This window comes from Engystomops pustulosus, chromosome 4 (genome assembly GCF_040894005.1).
Source record: "Engystomops pustulosus chromosome 4, aEngPut4.maternal, whole genome shotgun sequence".
In the NCBI taxonomy this organism is placed as follows: Eukaryota; Metazoa; Chordata; class Amphibia; order Anura; family Leptodactylidae; genus Engystomops; species Engystomops pustulosus.
In genome coordinates, this window is record NC_092414.1 from 184,042,752 (window position 1) to 184,064,629 (window position 21,878).

Here is a 21,878-nt window from a genome sequence, read left to right on the forward strand (position 1 = left end):
TTTTGACGCCCAGAACTTTTTTGTACTTTGGTGCACAGACCTGTGTAAGGTGTCAATTTTGTGCGATGAGCTGAAGTTTTCACTGCTGTCATTTTGAAGACCTTTTTATCACTTTTTATTCCATTTTTATGAGTTGCGATATGATAAAAAAAAGTGATGACTTGAATATTTGGATGTTACAAGGTTCACAGCTGGGAATTAACATTTTCATATTTTGATAGAAGAAGCATTTTAGGATGTGAACATTGTCTACATGTTTAGGTTTGTTTAGGTTTGTTTATTTATTATTTATTATTTTATTTTTAAAAATAATTTCTGCTTTTGCATTTCACATTGGGGTTCTGATCACTTCATTTAAATGGTCATTTTACAATCCATAAGTCCTTTTCATACATCCGTCAGGATCTGGAAAATAAGTAGATTCCTGACAGTAGATTTCCTTTTAAGGAGTTAAAATAGATGTTATCTCATAGGATTCTACTTCCCAATTGAGAACACATTCTCCCCAGTCAAAAAGGTATATCAATACTTTATGATTCATAACCTCATGTATGGTCATTGCAGTTTGAACGCAAATATCACCCAATTTTCATTACATGTTATTCTCAATTCTTAACATTCAGCTTATATATACATCATCCCAGACCAGCTATGTACAATCGGTTTGACAATCTTCGACTGATGATATTGTGACTTTACGGTGAGAGAGCGTGCCAAAGGAACAATGCATTCTGACCCTAAAAGGATTCATTTTTCAAGTCAACTCAAGAGCTTGTTGACAGCTTCGGCTTTCTCCCTTCATTTTTCTGCCCTGTCCTCGATCAAACACAAAGCTGAGCTCATCCCTTTAATGATTGCTCTCATGTCTCTGACTTTAAATGGCTTTTTATGTCTCCTCTGCTTTGCTGCGATTGAACGTTTTAGAATCTAAAGGCAATTGCTAGCAAATGAAACGATTACGTGAAGAACTAAGAGGATTTGTTCTTGAGTTTGCAACTCATAAAATCCTAAGTGTGTTGTTAGAGGCGGGTTGGACGTGCCTTTACATCTTCTCGTATTGTATTCCTTACTGCATTCATTTAGGATAAAAGTTTACACAAAAAGGATGTGTCCCAAAATATATATATAAAATGCGACCCCAGTCCTTGTGTTTGTCTACATCATCATATTCTGCATAGTTTTGAAATATGAGTTCCGCACTTGTTGACTCTTTTTCATATCATTGGAACATGGCAAAACTGTTTCTTGATTGTACAAAAAAATTAGCATATTCGTGATACATACACTTTATGATTAACAGATCATCAGCTTGCTGTCATTGAATCGTGTGTTTACTTTATATTTTACATCTTAATACCTCCTTCCTCCTCTACACTTCTTCCTTCCACCCTTCGTCATGTTTCCAGATGTCATTGCATATTTACTGATGATTGTTGTTTCCTTCCGAATTCATATTTGCTAATATTTCTTTATTAACTGCTTTAGTAAAATTGCTTTTTTGTAAGATATTTGTATGTACTATGTAGTGATTATGCCACCTGCTGTTTTAGGCCCCTTTCACACAAATGTATACAAGCATAGAGTCGGCTGGAGGAGGGGAGGGGAGGGGTAAGTGTTCAATGGGAATCCGCGTAGCTGCGCCATATGTATGGCAAAAGATAGAGAATGCTCTATGTTTTTTATGGCTGGGGAATGGTACGGTGACATACGTGCGTGCTCATCCTACCATGTCCAAGAACAATGCACTTCTATGACGGCCGTATGCAAGATGATGTTTGCACAGCTAACATTTGACCACCATAAACGGTTGTGTGAAAGGCGCCTTAGCTATTTTCCGTTGCCATCTTTAAAAAGAGGATATAAAAATGACCAAACAGAGGACGGTGGATGTTTTACCACCGTCAAGGAAAGTTTTATTTTAGACTGGACCCCCGAATGCCAGGTGCTTGCCTGGAGACCACTTGATTTTATGCATGAATCCCCAGAGGGGTCAGTAAGTGACTCTGCTCTCCAATAGATATGATAGTCCTATGGTAGTAGTAGACAGTGTCCTGCTAGAGCCATCCGTCCAAAGCGGTCTGTAAAAGAGATGGCTAAAGGACAGAGCAAAAACAGGGGGCACTATAGGTGCACTTCTATGGAGTATTTACACAAGACGGCATGATGATTTAAAGCCAAAAATCAAATCTGACTATTTTATTAAAAAGAGGAAAAAGGAAAATTACAGTAGATAATGCAAAAAAAAGTGGCAATACTGTGTTTTGGATGAGAAACCCTTCCTCTGATCAAGGAATAGTCCACATACAGACACTCATCCCACTGATGTCAGTTGGGCTACAAACAACAACACATGACCCTGTAGATTGTGGCCGATGTGTGCACACACGGCGGGCGCATGATACCTTAATGTGTAATCAGTTGGCAAAGTTGAGAAGAGTGAATACCAAATGAAATCATATTATAAAAAATACTCCTGCATTTTATTACAATTGCATTTTTTGTACAAGTAGTGGAAATGGAAATTGGAGGTATTTGTGCCATTTTGATGGGATGTGCCCACAGCTTAATATGAGCTACCTGCACCTTTTTATAGAGGTCTTTGTGCTGATTTGAAGGTAGACTGCCCAAATGTACTTCCTTGTCTAGGTTCTTTGTTGGATGACACAGTTTTTGTTTAGTCCAGAAACAACCGTATTCTTCTAAAAAAAAATGCAAATGAGCTGGAGGTGTTCTGGTCTACATCACTGGGGCACCTCTTTACTCTGTGGTCTCATAATGTATGCAACCCCCCCAGTCTCTTAATATTCTCCTGGTCCGGCCCCCATTGTTTCATTGAAGCCTACTGGACACCATTCCTCCAATGAAGACACTTCTAGGAATGATTCGAGACTTGCAGACAGCTTCCTGTGGATAGGGGGATTGGACCGGGAGGATATAAAGAGAGTAGAGGGGTTTGCATACATTATAAAACGGTATAGCCAAGAGTCGCTCTTTTAACGTAGGTCGGAGCATCTCCTCATTTGCATTTTTTTATAAAGTCGTCCATTCCAATCTAACCATTTCTTAACTGCTCCATCCACTAGGAACCTAGACGAGCAAGTAAGTTAGGACAGTCTACCATCAGTAAATCTGACGGTAGATGTACTTTAATCAGTTTTCTTGTATTTCAATTTCTTCTTTGAAATTCTTACATTTATTATATGCACCTTTGGAAAATTGAGCTATTTTTTTGTGCAAAACTATTTTACTCAATTGAAACAAGCTAGAAAAAAAATGCATGAAACTGCTGCGTACCTCTGCAAAATTCTTTGATGATTTGGACATTTGTTGTAAAAAAAAAAAACTTGTAAAAGATAAATAAATCCATGAAGTTTTAGCCCTATTTTTGACCCATAGGTGCACATTTACTTAGAACAGTACAGTCTGTACTATATGCAGTTTTTCTGTGTAGTGTGCAGGGGGCGCCAGATTAAGGATTTCTGGCTACCGTTCTTCATGAATCTGGCGCCCCCTGCACTGCTCCGACAGAGTGCACAAGCTTTTTTTTAGTGCCCCTTTAACACACTTCTGTTGGACTTTGCATGATAAATCTGGCGCATGGTCCTACTGAGCACCGAAACGCCCCCTAATTTGTGTTGCATGGTGCCTGGTGCGGACGCACCACAAAAGGGTCACGTGCAGGGCAGCCATCAGGAAATTCGGGGCCCCATACAGCAAAAGTGTCTGGGCCCCAACACACCCCAAAACCGAACAAGCCTCCTGCCCCCCGCAGTGACCTTTCACAAACAGGGTTTGAGGCCTGTTGCTACGACAAGGCACACTCTTCTGGTAGATTGCCAATAGGAGTCATACTTTTGGTCAAGTATATTTATTATAGTGCAAATATGGCATCAAAAACTAAAGCATGGTGAACAGTAAACATATAAAAGTGTTTAACAGACAACATATAACAAATATAACATTATAAAGTGCAATTGCTAGGGCCGCCACTATCTTTTAATGTTTTAATAAAGAATTGTGTTAATTACCAGTGGGGGTGCTCCAGTGCACCTAAGGGCTCTTTACGTCACCCTGCCACCAGTCCTGAGGTAATCTGAAGTCCTGGTACCTGTGCCTGCTCAGCAACCTCTGTGAATCACTGCATAAGGGTCAGGACTTCATATTTCCTCAGAACCAATGGGAAGGAAAAGAAGGAGCGTTCATTGCATGCCCCAAGGAAACCTAAAGTCCCAGCACCTGCACACTGATTCACAGAGGCTGCTGAGCAGGCACAGGTATCGGGATTTCGGATCACCGCAGGACTGGCCGCTGGGTGACATAAGGAGCCCTTAGGTGCACTGGAGCACTCCCACTGCTCCTAAGCTGGTAATTAACATAATTCTTTATAAAAGCATTAAAGGATAACCATAGAGGCCATTTTGATGGAACTTACAGTGCTGAAGTCAGGGTCATCAGGTGCATAGCATGATACCTTCAGGTACTATGCTGTGCACCTGGTGCTCGATTCCCTTTAAACAAGGGATATATATAAAGACAAAATACTCATGTACCACACTATAAAAATAACTTTATTAGATGCATGCATCTATAAGTGTGTAGTCACAAGAATGCCAATAAATAAGCATCAGCATTCAATGGATAAAGTAAATGCAACAATGTTTATAAATATATGTAAACTTCACCATAGGTGTAAACAAAAAATTAAACCAACTCAAATCACTTTGAGCCTCTATTGCAACAAACAGTTGGTCCCAGCAGCTCCAAAAAAGTGTACAGTTGGTGCAACATGGTCCTTGTGCTGACTGCATCACAAGGACTGCACTTCTCACATCATAACCCATATATGATGCAGGGAGCTCTGAGCACTTGGAGCTGCAGTGAACTGTAATGACATCGTTTGTCTTTACAGTGCACTGCCACTCCAAGCACTGTGGAATTCCTTGCATTATAACTGGCTTAGGGTGCAGTCCTTGTGACGCGGTCAGCAAGGACCATGTTCTACAAACTATACTCTGGCCTGAAGCCACATCAGCTAGATCTTGGCAAAGTAACCGCAAATTCAGATTCACGGAGCAATCAGTCTTCTTACTTTCAGATTTGCAAAATCTTTTATCAAATTCCGCTACCTGTTCAGAAAATGCTGAAAACTTTACTAACAATTAACATCCCTACAGACAGCTCCCTGACACTGTGTGACTGACTACAGGATCTGAGAGACATTAGTGGCATCTAGTACCTTATAGATGACAATCTCTTCCATCAGGAGGACTTTATTCCGGGTTCTCCAATCCATGACGTATCACAGGTGAATTCACAGCTGGATATCTTCAGCTTCATGCAGCATCTCCACCCGGCATCCCTAAAAATACCACAGTCACTTACAGTATAAAGTCTCCTGGATAACAACACTGCGCTCCTAAATAACCCTCACAACACAAGTGACCGCACGCTACCCCACATAGAACACATCCCCTCATTATTGATATGCTGCCCCCCCCCACAATGATTTATTTGATATGCTGCCCCCCACAAGGAATGAAATGATATGCTGCCCCCCCACAATGAATAAAATGATATGCCGCCCCCTCCCCCACAAGGAATGAAATGATATGCCGCCCCCCACAATAAATTAAATGATATGCCGCCCCCCACAATGAATTAATTGATATGCCGTCCCCCCCCACAATGGATTAAATGATATGCTGCCCCCCCACAATGGAATAAATGATATGCTGCCCCCCCCCCACAATGGAATAAATATGCTGCCCCCCACAATGAATTAAATGATATGCCGCCCCCCCCCCCCACAATGGATTAAATAATATGCTGCCCCCCACAATGGATTAAATGATATGCCGCCCCCCCCCCACAATAGATTAAATAATATGCTGCCCCCCCCCACAATGGATTAAATGATATGCTGCCCCCCACAATGAATTAAATGATATTCTGCCCCCCACAATGAATTAAATGATATGCTGCCCCCCCCCACAATGAATTAAATGATATGCTGCCCCCCCACAATGAATTAAATGATATGCTGCCCCCCCCCCCCACAATGGATTAAATGATATGCTGGAATAAATATGCTGCCCCCCACAATGAATTAAATGATATGCCGCCCCCCCCCCCACAATGGATTAAATAATATGCTGCCCCCCCCCCACAATGGATTAAATAATATGCTGCCCCCCACAATGGATTAAATGATGTGCTGCCCCCCCACAATGGAATAAATGATATGCCGCCCCCCCCCCACAATGGATTAAATAATATGCTGCCCCCCCCCACAATGGATTAAATGATATGCTGCCCCCCACAATGAATTAAATGATATGCCGCCCCCCCCCCACAATGGATTAAATAATATGCTGCCCCCCCCCCACAATGGATTAAATAATATGCTGCCCCCCCCCCACAATGGATTAAATAATATGCTGCCCCCCACAATGGATTAAATGATGTGCTGCCCCCCCACAATGGAATAAATGATATGCCGCCCCCCCCCACAATGGATTAAATAATATGCTGCCCCCCCCACAATGGATTAAATGATATGCTGCCCCCCACAATGAATTAAATGATATGCTGCCCCCCCCACAATGAATTAAATGATATGCTGCCCCCCCCCACAATGGATTAAATGATATGCTGCCCCCCCACAATGAATTAAATGATATGCTGCCCCCCACAATGGATTAAATGATATGCTGCCCCCCCCACAATGGATTAAATGATATGCTGCCCCCCACAATGGATTAAATGATATGCTGCCCCCCCCCCCCACAATGGATTAAATGATATGCTGCCCCCCCCCACAATGGATTAAATGATATGCTGCCCCCCACAATGAATTAAATGATATGCTGCCCCCCCCACAATGAATTAAATGATATGCTGCCCCCCCCCACAATGAATTAAATGATATGCTGCCCCCCCCCACAATGGATTAAATGATATGCTGCCCCCCCACAATGAATTAAATGATATGCTGCCCCCCACAATGGATTAAATGATATGCTGCCCCCCCCCACAATGGATTAAATGATATGCTGCCCCCCCCCCCACAATGAATTAAATGATATGCTGCCCCCCCCACAATGGAATAAATGATATGCTGCCCCCCCCCCACAATAGAATAAATGATATGCTGCCCCCCCCCAATGGAATAAAATGATGTGCTGCCCCCCCACAATGGAATAAATGATGTGCTGCCCCCCCACAAGGAATTAAATGATGTGCTGCCCCTCCACACTGAATTATTTAATATGCTGCCTCCTCCCCCACCATGAATTATATAATGTTCTGCCCCCATATTTTAATAAGCCCCCACCATGTTTTTACTGCTATTTGATTTAAAAAAAAAAAAAACTCGTACTCACCTCAGGCTCCCACATCTTCTTTCTTCAGCCCGCGGCCAGGCAGGAAAGGGTGCGCGGCCGCGTGATGACGTCATCGCGCGGCCGCGCATCCTAATTCATGGAGCGATGTGGCCGGAAGACAACCCCGGCGCACATCGCTCCAGTAATAGTGCTCGAGCGGCCGTTTCCGGCCGCATCGAGCACTATACAGTGACGGGCAGGAGCTTCCGGTCCGGACGGACGGAGGTCCCTGCCCGTCTACCGTGGAGAGTGTCGGGGCCTGCCGGGGCCCCAGCAGGAGCATGAATATCGGCGCTATTGGAGCGCCAGGCCGGGGGCCCCCAACCAATAAATCCGGATCCGGGGGCCCGGCGCTAGCGCTCCAATAGCGCCAATGATGATCCGGCTCTGCTCATGGCAGATGCGGCCCTGCGGGCCCCCCCCTAGTGTCTTAGAGTCCGGGCCCCATAGGGCAGTACCAGTTGTACTGCCCTATCGGCGGCCCTGGTCACGTGTGACAAAAACATGGCACAGACACTTCTTAAATACCTGCCCAAGCAGTTTACACCTAAAAGAACTTGCAAAGTCCAACAGAAAACTGGTGCACGGCCCTTAGTAAATGTGCCCCAATGAATCAAAAACTGCATCAAAAACACACCCCCTTTCTCCACAACATCCTAAAACTTACACCACTGACTAAAGCTTGTATTCGGAAACAATTCGATATTTCTTGTTTGGAACAGGGGCAATCCATCGATGCACCCTACAGATATGTCCTTTTGCAATTGTTTTTTTGTTTGCTTCAGATATCTCGAGATGAGTAAACCAAGAAGTCAATCTTTAAAAACTACAAATTTGAGGAATTGTACTTGCATTTTTTTTTTCTTTTTTGTATTTTACATATTATTAAGAGGTCCAATAGTAAACAGTTTCCTCAATATCTCTTATTTCTGCTGCTGATTTTAGTTTGATTTTCTGCACTTTTACTCAATTCTACCTACATCTCCATGTACTTCTATGCAGTGTTTTAGAGCTTCTGTACTTTTTTGTAGTGTTTTAGAGCTTCTGTACTTCTTTGTAGTGTTTTAAAGCTTCTGTACTTTTATGTAGTGTTTTAAAGCTTCTGTACTTTTTTGTAGTGTTTTAGAGCTTCTGTACTTTTATGTAGTGTTTCAGAGCTTCTGTACTTCTATGTAGTGTTTTAGAGCTTCTGTACTTCTATGTAGTGTTTTAGAGCTTCTGTACTTCTATGTAGTGTTTTAGAGCTTCTGTACTTTTATTTAGTGTTTTAAAGCTTCTGTACTTTTTTGTAGTGTTTTAGAGCTTCTGTACTTTTATTTAGTGTTTTAGAGCTTCTGTACTTTGTGTAGTGTTTTAGAGCTTCTGTACTTTGTGTAGTGTTTTAGAGCTTCTGTACTATTATGTAGTGTTTTAAAGCTTCTGTACTTTTTTGTAGTGTTTTAGAGCTTCTGTACTTTTATTTAGTGTTTTAGAGCTTCTGTACTTTGTGTAGTGTTTTAGAGCTTCTGTACTTCTTTTTAGTGTTTTAGAGCTTCTGTACTTTTATGTAGTGTTTTAAAGCTTCTGTACTTTTTTGTAGTGTTTTAGAGCTTCCGTACTTTTATGTAGTGTTTTAGAGCTTTTGTACTTCTATGTAGTGTTTTAGAGCTTTTGTACTTCTATGTAGTGTTTTAGAGCTTCTGTACTTCTATGTAGTGTTTTAAAGCTTCTGTACTTTTATGTAGTGTTTTAGAGCTTTTGTACTTCTATGTAGTGTTTTAGAGCTTCTGTACTTTGTGTAGTGTTTTAGAGCTTTTGTACTTCTATGTAGTGTTTTAGAGCTTTTGTACTTTTATGTAGTGTTTTAGAGCTTTTGTAAAATATCATTTGTTTTTACCTCCTGTGGGTATAATTCATCGTTACATGATGTTTAAGCCAATTTCTGCTTGCTTTTCTCTTATAATCTATCTCCTGTCATCATCGTCTGCTTTTTTTCCGTTTCAGGGCTTTTGTTTGTCAGTCCTTTCTCTATTATTTCAGTGCAGGTTCTAAGGTGTAATGTGCTCTGTTCCCAAAACCATTAAACCAATGGTCTTTTAAGTGGAAGTGAGTCCATAGAGTGTAATGTTAGCCTTGGTTTTTTTTTTTCAGTGTTTATTATTGGACGCTGTGTTCCGAGCCTTCTAAAAGATTTCTATTTAATCCAATTTACATAATTGCCGACCATTAATTGAGATGATGGGTATGAAAGTCTTGTCATGAATTTTAATGAATGTGTCGTCCTATAATCATTCAGTTACAACAGCTAATATGCAGTCACAAAAGAATGCGTCCTTCATATTATCACGTAAAGGTTCATGTCAGTTATTTATATCCCTCACATGCAGAGATAAATAGAATCCCCTGATATTACTGTCATTGTGCTATATGTGTGTATCTTGGCTTATGAAGAAACATTTTTCATGTTTTATATATTATTCTTCAAGAGTAAAATAGGACTAAGAAAAGAAAATCTTTATTCTGGGATTGTAGCTGGACTTGGAACACTCTGTTGCACTGGTGAGATCTTCACTGAACTGCTATCCAGCTCTTCCTCTCTGCTATGAGTAAGAGCTGGTCAGATATTACTTAAAAGGGAATTGGCAGGGAAGCTGTTTTGAGACTGCAGATTTTTATTGCAGTTTTTAAGTCCAGCTACAATCCTGGAATATGAATGCATTTTTTACCTTCTGCACAGAAAGATATGGTTAAATACAACCCCTTTAAACTGGCAGTCCTTGGCAATGCGATTATGTGAAGTTATGTGATTTAGCCACGGGGCCAGTAACATTTGGCGATACTGGGCAAACGGTTGGTGGTTTGGAAAGATTAAGGGAGCTGCATATTGGTTCCCAACTAGGTTACTAAACCAATGAGCAGGTATGGACAATAGTAAATGAAACCAATGTATGTAATAGTTCTATGTATTAATTACCTAACACCAACTCCATATTTTTTAATTAGGAATTGGCGCAGAGTCACAAATGGCTGAAAGCCAATGAACACTGAACCGCGGTGAAGTGTTTGTTCCTTGGATTATTTTCAAGTGTAAACATTAGTTAATATTGTATCAGCGGATAGAGAAGATTACACACCTGCTGAATGCTAGAAGCAGCTACAGCGAGGTGCACACGAGCTCACAGGCTGTCATGTGGATCTCCTCCAGATGTCGATACAACATCTGCCCACGATACATTATACTGTGATCAGAAACAGGGACACTTCATCTTACATATTTCTATCATTGTTTCCCTAGGTATATGGCAATTATCCATCCACTCAAGCCGAGACTTTCTGCAACCGCCACTAAGATTGTCATTTGTGTCATCTGGGGGTTCTCGTTTTGCATGGCCTTCCCATTAGGCTACTACGCGGATGTGGGCTACATGCAGCACCGGGATGTGTGCTACTTGGACTGGCCAGGATACGAATTGAATCGGAAGTATGAAAAAATGTAAGTTAAATTTTTTTTTCACTTTTTTTTATCATGAAATGTATATTTTTAAGTTCATATTAAACAATACAACATAGAATACATAGGGCCACATTTATCACTTTTGTGCGCCTAAGTGTAGTAGTTGCGCCTAAATTCTGGCGCACTGTTTTGCCAGAATTATCACAAGCTACAACCATCTGTGATAAGTATATTTTCTGCCTCTTATTAATCACTTTACTTTACCACAGTTTAGGCGCAGTTTAGGCGCAATGTTAGATTCGGGCACTTACATGTGATCCTGCTACAAGCTCCTCTCTGCTTCTCCCACAGCCCAGAATGAAGATAACACTTACAAAAATCCAATAAAAATGCGCATATCACAAATTCACATAACGGGACGCTAGCTTTCTATCCGCCCGACCCAGGGTTTTGCCGGCAAGGCTTCTTCCGGGGCGTTGCTGGAAGAAGCCCCGGAAGAAGCCTTGCCGGCGAAACCCTGGGTCGGGCGGATAGAAAGCTAGCGTCCCGTTATGTGAATTTGTGATATGCGCATTTTTATTGGATTTTTGTGAGTATAATGAATTGGAATAAATTTTAGCCTTGCTGGAACGTACCACACCATCTGCCTGCATATTTTCTTCCAGTTACAATATAATAAAGGAGGAGAATGAGAGTGCGATGGTGCTAGTCTGAATGGTGACAAACTTTCAGCAGGAGAAATTGAAGATTGGTGCTGTTCATCGAAGTTTTAGAATCCTTTGAGCTCCGGTCATAGTGAAAATATTTTTCTCTATTTTGTGGACATATACTACATTACTGGCTTCATGGCTCTTATCACTACAAGGGAACATGGCATGTACTCAGAGAAAAAACATAACACTGTACTTTTTGGTCCATCGATAATGTCCCCAGATAGGCATATATTGTATTCCATACCTTTGCTTGTTAAAGGCAAACAAGCAAACTTAAAGGGAACCACAAATACAGCTAGTGACTTGTTCCCATAGACCCATATTAAAGAAAATTTACCATTTGATTGTATACATTACGAATCAAACATAGCTTGAAAATTCTGTAGCTACACAGATGCAGAAACATATCTTGTTTAATCCCTGAACTGAGTGTTTTTGCTAAAAAAAAAACAATTATAAAATGATAATAATGAAGCTCGGTTTCTTATGCGGTTTGGTCCTTCTCCTTTTACATTGAGTATGCACTGCTTCAGAGAATGATGTAATCACTACGTTGCACCTGACAGGCAGAATTAATCAATCACTGCACCATCCCACAGCTGCTGTGTATTAGTAATCCAGCTCAGGTTGATTAGTCCTGTCTGGATAGTTTAGGCAGCTCGGTCTATCTGAAAGTATTGTGCTTATGTTTGGCAGCCAGGGCACCCAGCTTTCCCGAGGCCCTGAATGTTATAATTGTTTTTTCAGCAAAACCACTCAGCTAAGGGATTAAACACCATATCTTTCTGCTTCAGTATAGCTACAGCATCCTCAAGGTATGTTTGCCTCATAATGGATGAAATAAAATTATATATTTCCTTAAAGTAAAATACACCATTCTTTTAGCTAAAAATTGTTACCTTAACATCCCCATAAAATCTACTACATATTATCTTACCTGGCACCAGAGGGGGCTTGCTTGTTAGGCTGGCCCCTCCCATCTACTCCTCCCCATGCTATATGACTGCTCACCATCCAGCACTTCATGTCATGTGACCCAGGTGATGTCATGTAAGGGCTTTTACCTAGTAACATTTGCAAAATATACCCCATGTATGTATCTGATCACATGGTTGGGCATACAAGGTGTGAGAAAATCTGCCTACACCACATTGCAATGAATATAGCAATGAATATATTGGGTTCTTTGAAGCAACAGAGCAATTTTTTTTACCAAAACCTCTGCATTCCCTTGTCATTACAATGAAGAAAGTTAATTGATACACAACGCAAATCAAAAGGCATATGTAATGTAAAAACTCAAAAAGGAAACCGAAATTTATTCAGCAATATTGATCCAGAGGGGAAAAAACTTGAAGCAGGAGCTAAATTTCCTCATCTTCAATAAAATATCCAAAGACTTTTGGACTCCAAATCTGGAAATTAGGATATCCGGAATATCAGTAATCAGGCATTTCTAGATCATTGATCACCAGAAATCTAGTTACTATAACCTGTGGTATTGATATATTCTTATTCGATATTGTCGGTCATCTGTATAAGAATGAGGAGAACGTGCAGATGTGTTCACATGTGTGAGGCTTATTAGCTTTACCCCAATCCTCTTATCTGCAATTACCCAGCGGCCCCTCTGTCTCTGCCCATTGTCCAGGCCTGCGTCTCATTGTAAGGCAGGTTCGCTTATTGTACCGAGATATTAAAGCCATAAATTAAATTTCCTTCCCGTCTGTTCGTCACCCGTCACCTACTACTCTCTTTCAAGTGAAGAGCGATAATACATTACACAGGCCAATGAATATGGCGGCAGCCCCGGGGATTGATTTTAAAGTACAAAGTAAATGTTTATGGCTCTACGGATTTTTAATGTTAAAAGCTGTTCAATAGAATAGATGTAACACTATGGATTGTGTGGAACTTTCTCTAAAAGCTTTGGTTACAGGGCCAATAACAAGCCGGGATTAGGCGCAAGTTCACAAGAAGTTTATCAATATGAGGCTCTTGGTTCTGCTATGAAGAAAACCCAAATGTCATCTTTAGAACCTGCTGTATACTATGTCATTTACATTGTACAAAGGTTATACTAGATGATCAGTAATGACCCCCAAAAAGCCGTAATACCCGTTATTACTGTTACCCGATATTGTTATGGAAAGTAATCATTATAGATATTAATCGTCCAGGAGTTTGTACTGAAGGGGCGACCGGGTCCTTATTCACCTACAGTATTGTAGAGCGACAATGCTAATAGAACAAGTATAATGATAAGTCTGTCATGCTAAAAATGATGTAATATCAAGAAGCATGAGGTAGCAGAGGGAGCGGAGATAATTATACACAAGGGGGTATTTATTAAGGTTTCTACGCCACTTTCCGGACAGGACTTGGCATGAAATTGTACGACAGGTACAGCCGCTCTCTGGATATATCAGGAGGACGGAGCACCCCAATATATCCGGTGAATCCAGTGTGGGGTATGCACCAACATATTATAGTTTCTTTTCTGCAGATATCAAGTTATAAAGCAGAGTACATAGTGTCCTATCTGCAGGCAGCATTATGTAGAACAGGAGGAGCTGAGAAGATTGTACATACTTTTGTATCTGCAGGCAGCATGTTATAGAGAAGAGGGAACTGAGCAGATTGTACATAGTGTCCTATCTGCAGGCAACATGTTATAGAGCAGGAGGAGCTGAGAAGGTAGTAGATAGTGTCCTATCTGCACGTAGAGTAGATTAAACTTACTATCCTATTTGCAGGCAGCATGTTATAGAACTGGAAAAGATAAGCAGTTTCTATGTAGTGCCCTATCTACAGGCAGCATGTTATAGAGCAGGAGGAGCAGAGCAGATTATATACAGAGCCCTATCTGCAGGCAGCATGTTACAGAGTAGGAGGAGCAGAGAATATTGTACACATTTTCCCAAATGCAGGTAGCATGTTACAGAGCAGTAGGAGCTGAATACATTAGACTTAGTGACCTATCTGCATGTATGAATTGTATTTGTTACTCTAAACTTTTGCTAGTTCTATGTTTAGTCCAGTGGGTGGCTCTAAATAACAAATCACAGCTATTGTTTTTTTTAGCTCTTATACAGGAAAGGCAGACAATCATTAGTTATGACCAACTAATCCTAAACCCAGAATTAGATTGAATGCATCAATGACCAGAAATGTAACTTGAGCGGATGCACAGGGTTCAGTCAATGTAAAAATACCGGATAACCTAATTACTGAATATGGGGCTGGGAGTCTTGTACACCTTGAAGTAGCTTTCAGGTTCCCACCTGTTTGATGTGGAGACTTTTGGTTGTATGTTACATATATATAAATATATATATATATATATATATATATATATATATATATATATGATTTTCTGTGGTTAATTTGAATACAGTTTGTATACTTTGTTTACTCTCGGGGTTGCTATTTGTTATCTTGTATAGACTTTACTTCTTTGGGAATATCTAGTGTGCCAGTTTTTAGAAGTTGCAAACCTCAAAAATAGGATTCATGGCTTCCATAGAAGTATAGATCAGCAGATGTCGGCATGGAGGGTCCCTGTGCACCGCAGGAGACAGCTGGCATCATTCACACAGAACAGCAAGAACCAATCGAATTTCTAGGGACCCCACTGCTCTGCAAGGGTGTCCAGGCATATCATATTATATTGTATTGCTCGTCACTTCCCAATCCTTATAGTTATAATATGGTGTTAACTTGGTATTAAGAGTTTTTGTTTTCCTTCCCAAAAAATTTCTCAAAATAATGAAATGTTACAGTTGCAACACCCCTGCAGATGCAAAGAGTTAAATAGGTGTGAGCTGTGACAGGAGAGACTTAGTAATTACAGCCTGGGAATGTTGCCTGGGAAGGCAACAGTTAACTATGTATAAGTTATTAACCAATGAGATTGGCTGAATTGTAACCTGGAGTGTGATTGGAGAGGTGCTACCACCGGACCAGGGGGACTGATAAAAACCCCTGTGCAGTGGGAGCGCAGGCCTCTTGGACCTCATGCTACTTCTCAGGAGCCCGCACAAGCTCTTAGGCCTCTTAGGCCCCAGCTCTCACTAGAGAGCACATCCTGTCACAGACAGAAATAGTGTCTGTGCATCAGCACTGGCACTCAGCTAATCCCAGGACAAGAGCTGCAGCATCCACAACTGGACACAGCTCCATCCCAGCCAGTATCTTCTACCAGGCTTGTGAACCATTCCCGAGGACCACTCTCCATGACCACTCCAGTAATCCGGAATCTCCAGTAATCTGGAATATGAACCAGGATCGTTTTTGCCGTTTGCCTGCAGTTGCTCTAATAAAGAACCTTGAGTTGATTGGCACAACGTTGCCTCTATCTGATCCCTGGATAAGGCTGTACCACCACGGGCTCCCCATCCATCACCCATGGACGTACACTCACCGGCCACTTTATTAGGTACACCATGCTAGTAACGGGTTGGACCCCCTTTTGCCTTCAGAACTGCCTCAATTCTTCGTGGCATAGATTCAACAAGGTGCTGGAAGCATTCCTCAGAGATTTTGGTCCATATTGACATGATGGCATCACACAGTTGCCGCAGATTTGTCGGCTGCACATCCATGATGCGAATCTCCCGTTCCACCACATCCCAAAGATGCTCTATTGGATTGAGATCTGGTGACTGTAGAGGCCATTTGAGTACAGTGACCTCATTGTCATGTTCAAGAAACCAGTCTGAGATGATTCCAGCTTTATGACATGGCGCATTATCCTGCTGAAAGTAGCCATCAGATACTGGGTACATTGTGGTCATAAAGGGATAGACAAGGTCAGCAACAATACTCAGGTAGGCTGTGGCGTTGCAACGATGCTCAGGTGGTACCAAGGGGCCCAAAGAGTGCCAAGAAAATATTCCCCACACCATGACACCACCACCACCAGCCTGAACCGTTGATACAAGGCAGGATGACGCCAAATTCTGACCCTACCATCCGAATGTCGCAGCAGAAATTGAGACTCATCAGACCAGGCAACGTTTTTCCAATCTTCTACTGTCCAATTTCGATGAGCTTGTGCAAATTGTAGCCTCAGTTTCCTGTTCTTAGCTGAAAGGAGTGGCACCCGGTGTGGTCTTCTGCTGCTGTAGCCCATCTGCCTCAAAGTTCGACGTACTGTGCATTCAGAGATGCTCTTCTGCCTGCCTTGGTTGTAACGGGTGGCGATTTGAGTCACTGTTGCCTTTCTATCAGCTCGAACCAGTCTGCCCATTCTCCTATGACCTCTGCCATCAACAAGGCATTTCCGCCCACAGAACTGCTGCTCACTGGATGTTTTTTCTTTTTCGGACCATTCTCTGTAAACCGTAGAGATGGTTGTGCCTGAAAATCCCAGTAGATCAGCAGTTTCTGAAATACCCAGACCAGCCCTTCTGGTACCAACAACCATGCCACGTTCAAAGGCATCAAATCCCCTTTCTTCTTTCGGTTTGAACTGCAGGAGATTGTCTTGACCATGTTTACATGCCTAAATGCACTGAGTTGCCGCCATGTGATTGGCTGATTAGAAATTAAGTGTTAACGAGCAGTTAGACAGGTGTACCTAATAAAGTGGCCGGTGAGTGTATGTTACAACTTACTGAAAGTGGGGTGTACAATCTTTGGATTTCATCTCCCACCATTAGTGTACATCTTGCACCATATTAATATGTCTTTATGCTCTATGTGACCTTGAACAGCTCCGTCCTGTAGACTACAAAGGACTTGTCCATGGGCAGCACATTACAGTAACTCAACCATCAGAAACACTTGTCAATGGTAAATCATTGTACATTATGAATGGGGAAAACAGCAAGACACCAACGACTTGTGACCTTCTTATACATCTGTATTGTCTTATCTTACTATAACCTTGTATTTCTTTGTCATATGATTTTATAACTTGTTCTGGGAATTTATCAGATTGATAGATTTTGAATAATTGATCTTCCATCACACTCCCCCATACATCTTCACACTCCCCTGTGTTTCTCATCCACACCGTTGATAAAAAACAAACCTGTAAATTCTCAGTGACCCATGTCATCTGTACACCCTGTCATCTGAGCGGTGATTTATGCCGCCATTGTGAACCGCTCATATATTGTCTGGATAGCTGCACCTTATTCCGGATGCAAAGTGACTCATGGAGCGTTTCTGTATATTGCACCGGGCACATTACCAATGCTTCACTGCTCTACTATTCATCTTCCCATAGAAATAACACTACTAAGACATGATATGGATATAAATATGCTGAAATGACGGTAAAATGTTAATGATGGGAGACTATCTTCACTAGAGTGGATCCACCGTCTTCATAGTTGGGGCTCCAAATGTGGCTCCAGATTCTCTATGATAGGAATTCAGTTGTAGGTTTGGTTTAAATGGCATCTATCATCGGATCAAGGATTGTAAACCAAACATACTGTCATACTGGTGTGTGCCCATTCAGGATCTGCTATTCTTTTAGTTTCTTATGCTATGTTTTTTAAGAAAAAAGTGCTAAAAGTGTAAAAATTATGCAAATAAACCTGAGGGGCTCCAGGGTCCATTAACTCATATGGAGCTGGGAGCCCCTCAGTTTTATTTGCATAATTTTAAAAGCCTTTTTTTTTTTTAAATCAGGGCATAAGAAGCTAATAGAAGAGCAGATACTGCCAGAGGGAGCACACACCAGTATCACATTGGGGGTCATTTACTAAGGGCCCGAATCGCTTTTTCATTGGGTTTCCCGAATTTTTCCAATCTGCGCCGAGTTGCCCCGAATTGGCGCATGCGATCGGATTGTGGCGCATCGGTGCCAGCATGCACGCAACGGAAAACACAACGGATTAGGAAAAACCGAAAAAGTGTCGCTTGACACGCGCTTACCTGCACCCAGCAACGGATGGTGAACTCCAACGGACTTCAGCGCAGCAGCGACACCTGGTGGACATCGGGCGCACTACCTTAGTGAATCGCTGGAAGACCCGAATCCTCGAATGAGAACGTGCCGCTGGATCGTGACAGGATTGGGTAAGTAAATCTGCCCCATTATGTTTGGTTTACAATCCTTGATCTGGTGATAGATGTCCTTTAAAAGCTTGTAGGATGGTTTTTGTTGCAGCCTTCTCAATTGTAACCCAAAGGGTTATTCACTACTGTTGCAATGTAAATGTTGAATTTCGTAGATCAAATTTGCATTAAAAATTAACATTTTGGGAGTAAAAAACTTACACTGCAATTATAGTGTAGTATATTACAGAAGATCACTTGTTGAGTAGACAATAGCTGCTAACCCATTGTAACTACACACCCATATGCACATCCAGGATCCACAATCAATCTATTTAGACAGTATTCAATATGATTTCAATTCCAGAACAATGTACTGTAGTTCCACATCGGATGCTGCTAATAATTTTTAATAATTAATTAATAATTCTGCTCCTGTCTCAAGGCTCTTTCAGATGACCATGACTGGTTTATGTATCCCAGACCTTGCAGTGTATTTCATGGACTGACCACAGTGCAGAGGATGGGACAACGTGCATCATAGTGATATATGGTACAAGGAGTCCCTTCTTCCCTTAACAGGATTACAATTTGGCGCTGTTGTTTTGCAGTGAAGAAGGGAATCCTATATATCATTATTACTATTCTAATTTATTTATAGAGCTCTATTATTTTCATGGTGTTATACAATTAATAAGGGGTTCACATACATTACATTGAGACAAGAACAAATACAAGTACAAATAACAAAACTACAGAAATCTGAAACAAGTGGAAGGAGGACAAGTTGCAAGGTGATGGCTCACAATCTATATGGGAAGTGAGGAAGCAGAGCAGTTCAGTTATTGCATATTGTAGGCAATGCTAGACAGAGTACTCAGGGTATTCAGGTTACATTTGAAAGTTTGTAAGGTTAGGAATCTTGTCTTCTCCACTGTGGTTGGAGAAGACAGTTCACAGTCCAGGATTCACAGACCAAAACAAGGGTTGTCCACTTTAAGCAAATTCCAGCAAATAATTAATATTAGTTGTGTAATTAAAAGTTAGAAAATCTTCCAATATATTTTCTGTATCAATTCTTCACAGTCTTATAGATCTCTGCTTGCAGTCATTCAACAGGAAGCTTCATTGTTCACTAAACACCGGTCATGTGATATCATAGTATCATAGTACATAAGTCTGGAAAGAGATGCAGATCCCCCAAGTCCAACCTACACAGATGTCACACAGGTGCACAGCTCGTCATAACACATAGCTTTGATTACTCTGTGATATAATAAGCCATGCACCTGTGTGACATCACATGATCACGGCCCGGTGTCCATGAAGCTTCCTGTAGAATGAAAGCAAACGGAGATCTATAAAACCATGAAGAATTGATACAGAAAGTATATTGGAAAATTGAATAACTTTACATTACAAAAAACAATATTAATTATTTGCTGAGATGTGCTTAAAGTGGAGGGAGGATTTTCATGAGTATTCTGCGGGTGAATCTGGCCTATGTTATGTACAGTTTACCATAGGGTTCAACCTGGATCTTAAATGCCCATCTGAGCAAAGTCTGCCCCGATATGTAGCATTATAGTCCTTCACATTGCAACATCTCTGCGGTAGTCTGACGGTAGTCAATGAATCCAGGTCTTAATCGATTTCAGGATAGAGATCACTGGGAATGGAGCATCACGGATGCACAGTAAATATAAATTGTCCACTAAATACAGGCGGTCCCCTACTTAAGAACACCCAACTTAAAGACGACCCCTGGTTACAAACAGACCTCTGGATGTTGGTTATTTACTGTACTTTAGCCCCAGGCTACATTGATCAGCTGTAAGAGTTATCACAGGCGTCTGTAATGAAGCTTTATTATTAATCCTGGTTCTTATGACAATCCAACATTTTTAAAATCCAATTTTCACAGAGACCAAAAAAAATTGGGCTGGGGTTACAATTATAAAATATACAGTTCTGACTTACATACAAATTCAGCTTAAGAACCAACCTACAGAACCTATCCTGTACGTAACACGGGACTGCCTGTACATAGATCACTGGAATACTTATGGGAGATATGGAGCAGAACACCAGAGGAACAATTACAATGACATTTGTTCCATTGCAATACTGCGGGACATAAAACAGCTCTGTCCCCATTAGATAAGTTGTGATCTGCTCTGTTTAGGTTTGGACAGGATCCCACACAGAAAGAGGCTCAGATAGAGTCATGTCTTCAAGTGGAGGTGGAGGATGCGGCAGAGGATCATCTCACACAGACCTGGGAACGAACACCAGATCATTATATGTGTTACGTTACTTAAAGGGATATTCTTGTTTTAGTTCTGAGTATACGATTTCTACAGCAAACTGGGTCACATTGGCGCAACAGCTGACACTCAGAAATTATTTATTGGCCTCATGTAGTGCTTCTCCCTGGACCATCTGGGAAAATACCTTTCAGTGTGTGAGAAGTGGACCATTGTCATGTGGCAGGTGGGCTACGGCGGGGTGAGAGATTTATTACAGAGCAATTATATAGACAGGAACAGCCACCATGCTGCAGAATATTGTAATTTATTCATAGAGCCCCATTAATTCCATGCTGCTGTACAGTCAGTAAGGGGTTCACATACATTACAATGAGATTAAATGGAAGTACAATTACAAAAATACAGTGATCAGGAGACAAGTGGGAGGAGTATCCTGGCTGTGACGGCACACAATCTATATGAATAACGGAGAGAGCTCCTTTACAGCATGGATGAGCTCCTAGAGGACGCCAGACTAACAATGTGCGTTTTTAGCGACACTGAAAAAAGAGATGGCACATGCCAAGATACAGTAGTCAAAATTACCACCCTTTATAAACGTCCAAAAAATGTACCAAACTTGCCGTTGTGTAAGGTGAGAAAAGACTGGCTTTGTAGATGCATATAACAGTTATCGTATTTTATATGAGCGCAATACTTACACTTTTTCATGGCTGATGTGAACCAGACCTAAGGGGGAAGACGAGAACTGAGCCTCACAGTTGCAGAAGCACTATTGTGTTATGCTGCAAAACCTGTTCTGTGGACCACTTTTAGGTCCCCTTATTCAGACCTAGTCTGTTATCTGATCTCCATGTTCCTGAACCTCAGCTCTGACCTGCGTTCCAGTTCAGCTGATCTATGTTCCTGACCCTGGCCTGTATATGACTCTGCCTCTGACCTCCATTCCTGTTCAGCTTATCACTATGTTCCTGACCCTGGCCTGTATATGACTCTACCTCTGATTTCTGTTCTCCCAGGTCACCTGTCATCCATACTGGGACTAACCCGAAGAATAGAGACCTGG

At 41.4% G+C, this 21,878-nt stretch overlaps 1 protein-coding gene across 3 annotated transcripts in view; it reads left to right on the top strand.

The window, feature by feature from the left end:
* LOC140127768 (substance-P receptor) overlaps window positions 1-21,878 on the top strand; it is a 140,110-nt gene that overhangs the window by 65,228 nt on the left and 53,004 nt on the right. For all 3 annotated transcript variants that reach the window (XM_072148838.1, XM_072148837.1, XM_072148836.1), the window contains exon 2: window positions 10,657-10,854. In XM_072148838.1, the coding sequence (XP_072004939.1) occupies window positions 10,657-10,854 (198 nt within the window). The remainder of the gene's footprint in view (window positions 1-10,656; window positions 10,855-21,878) is intronic.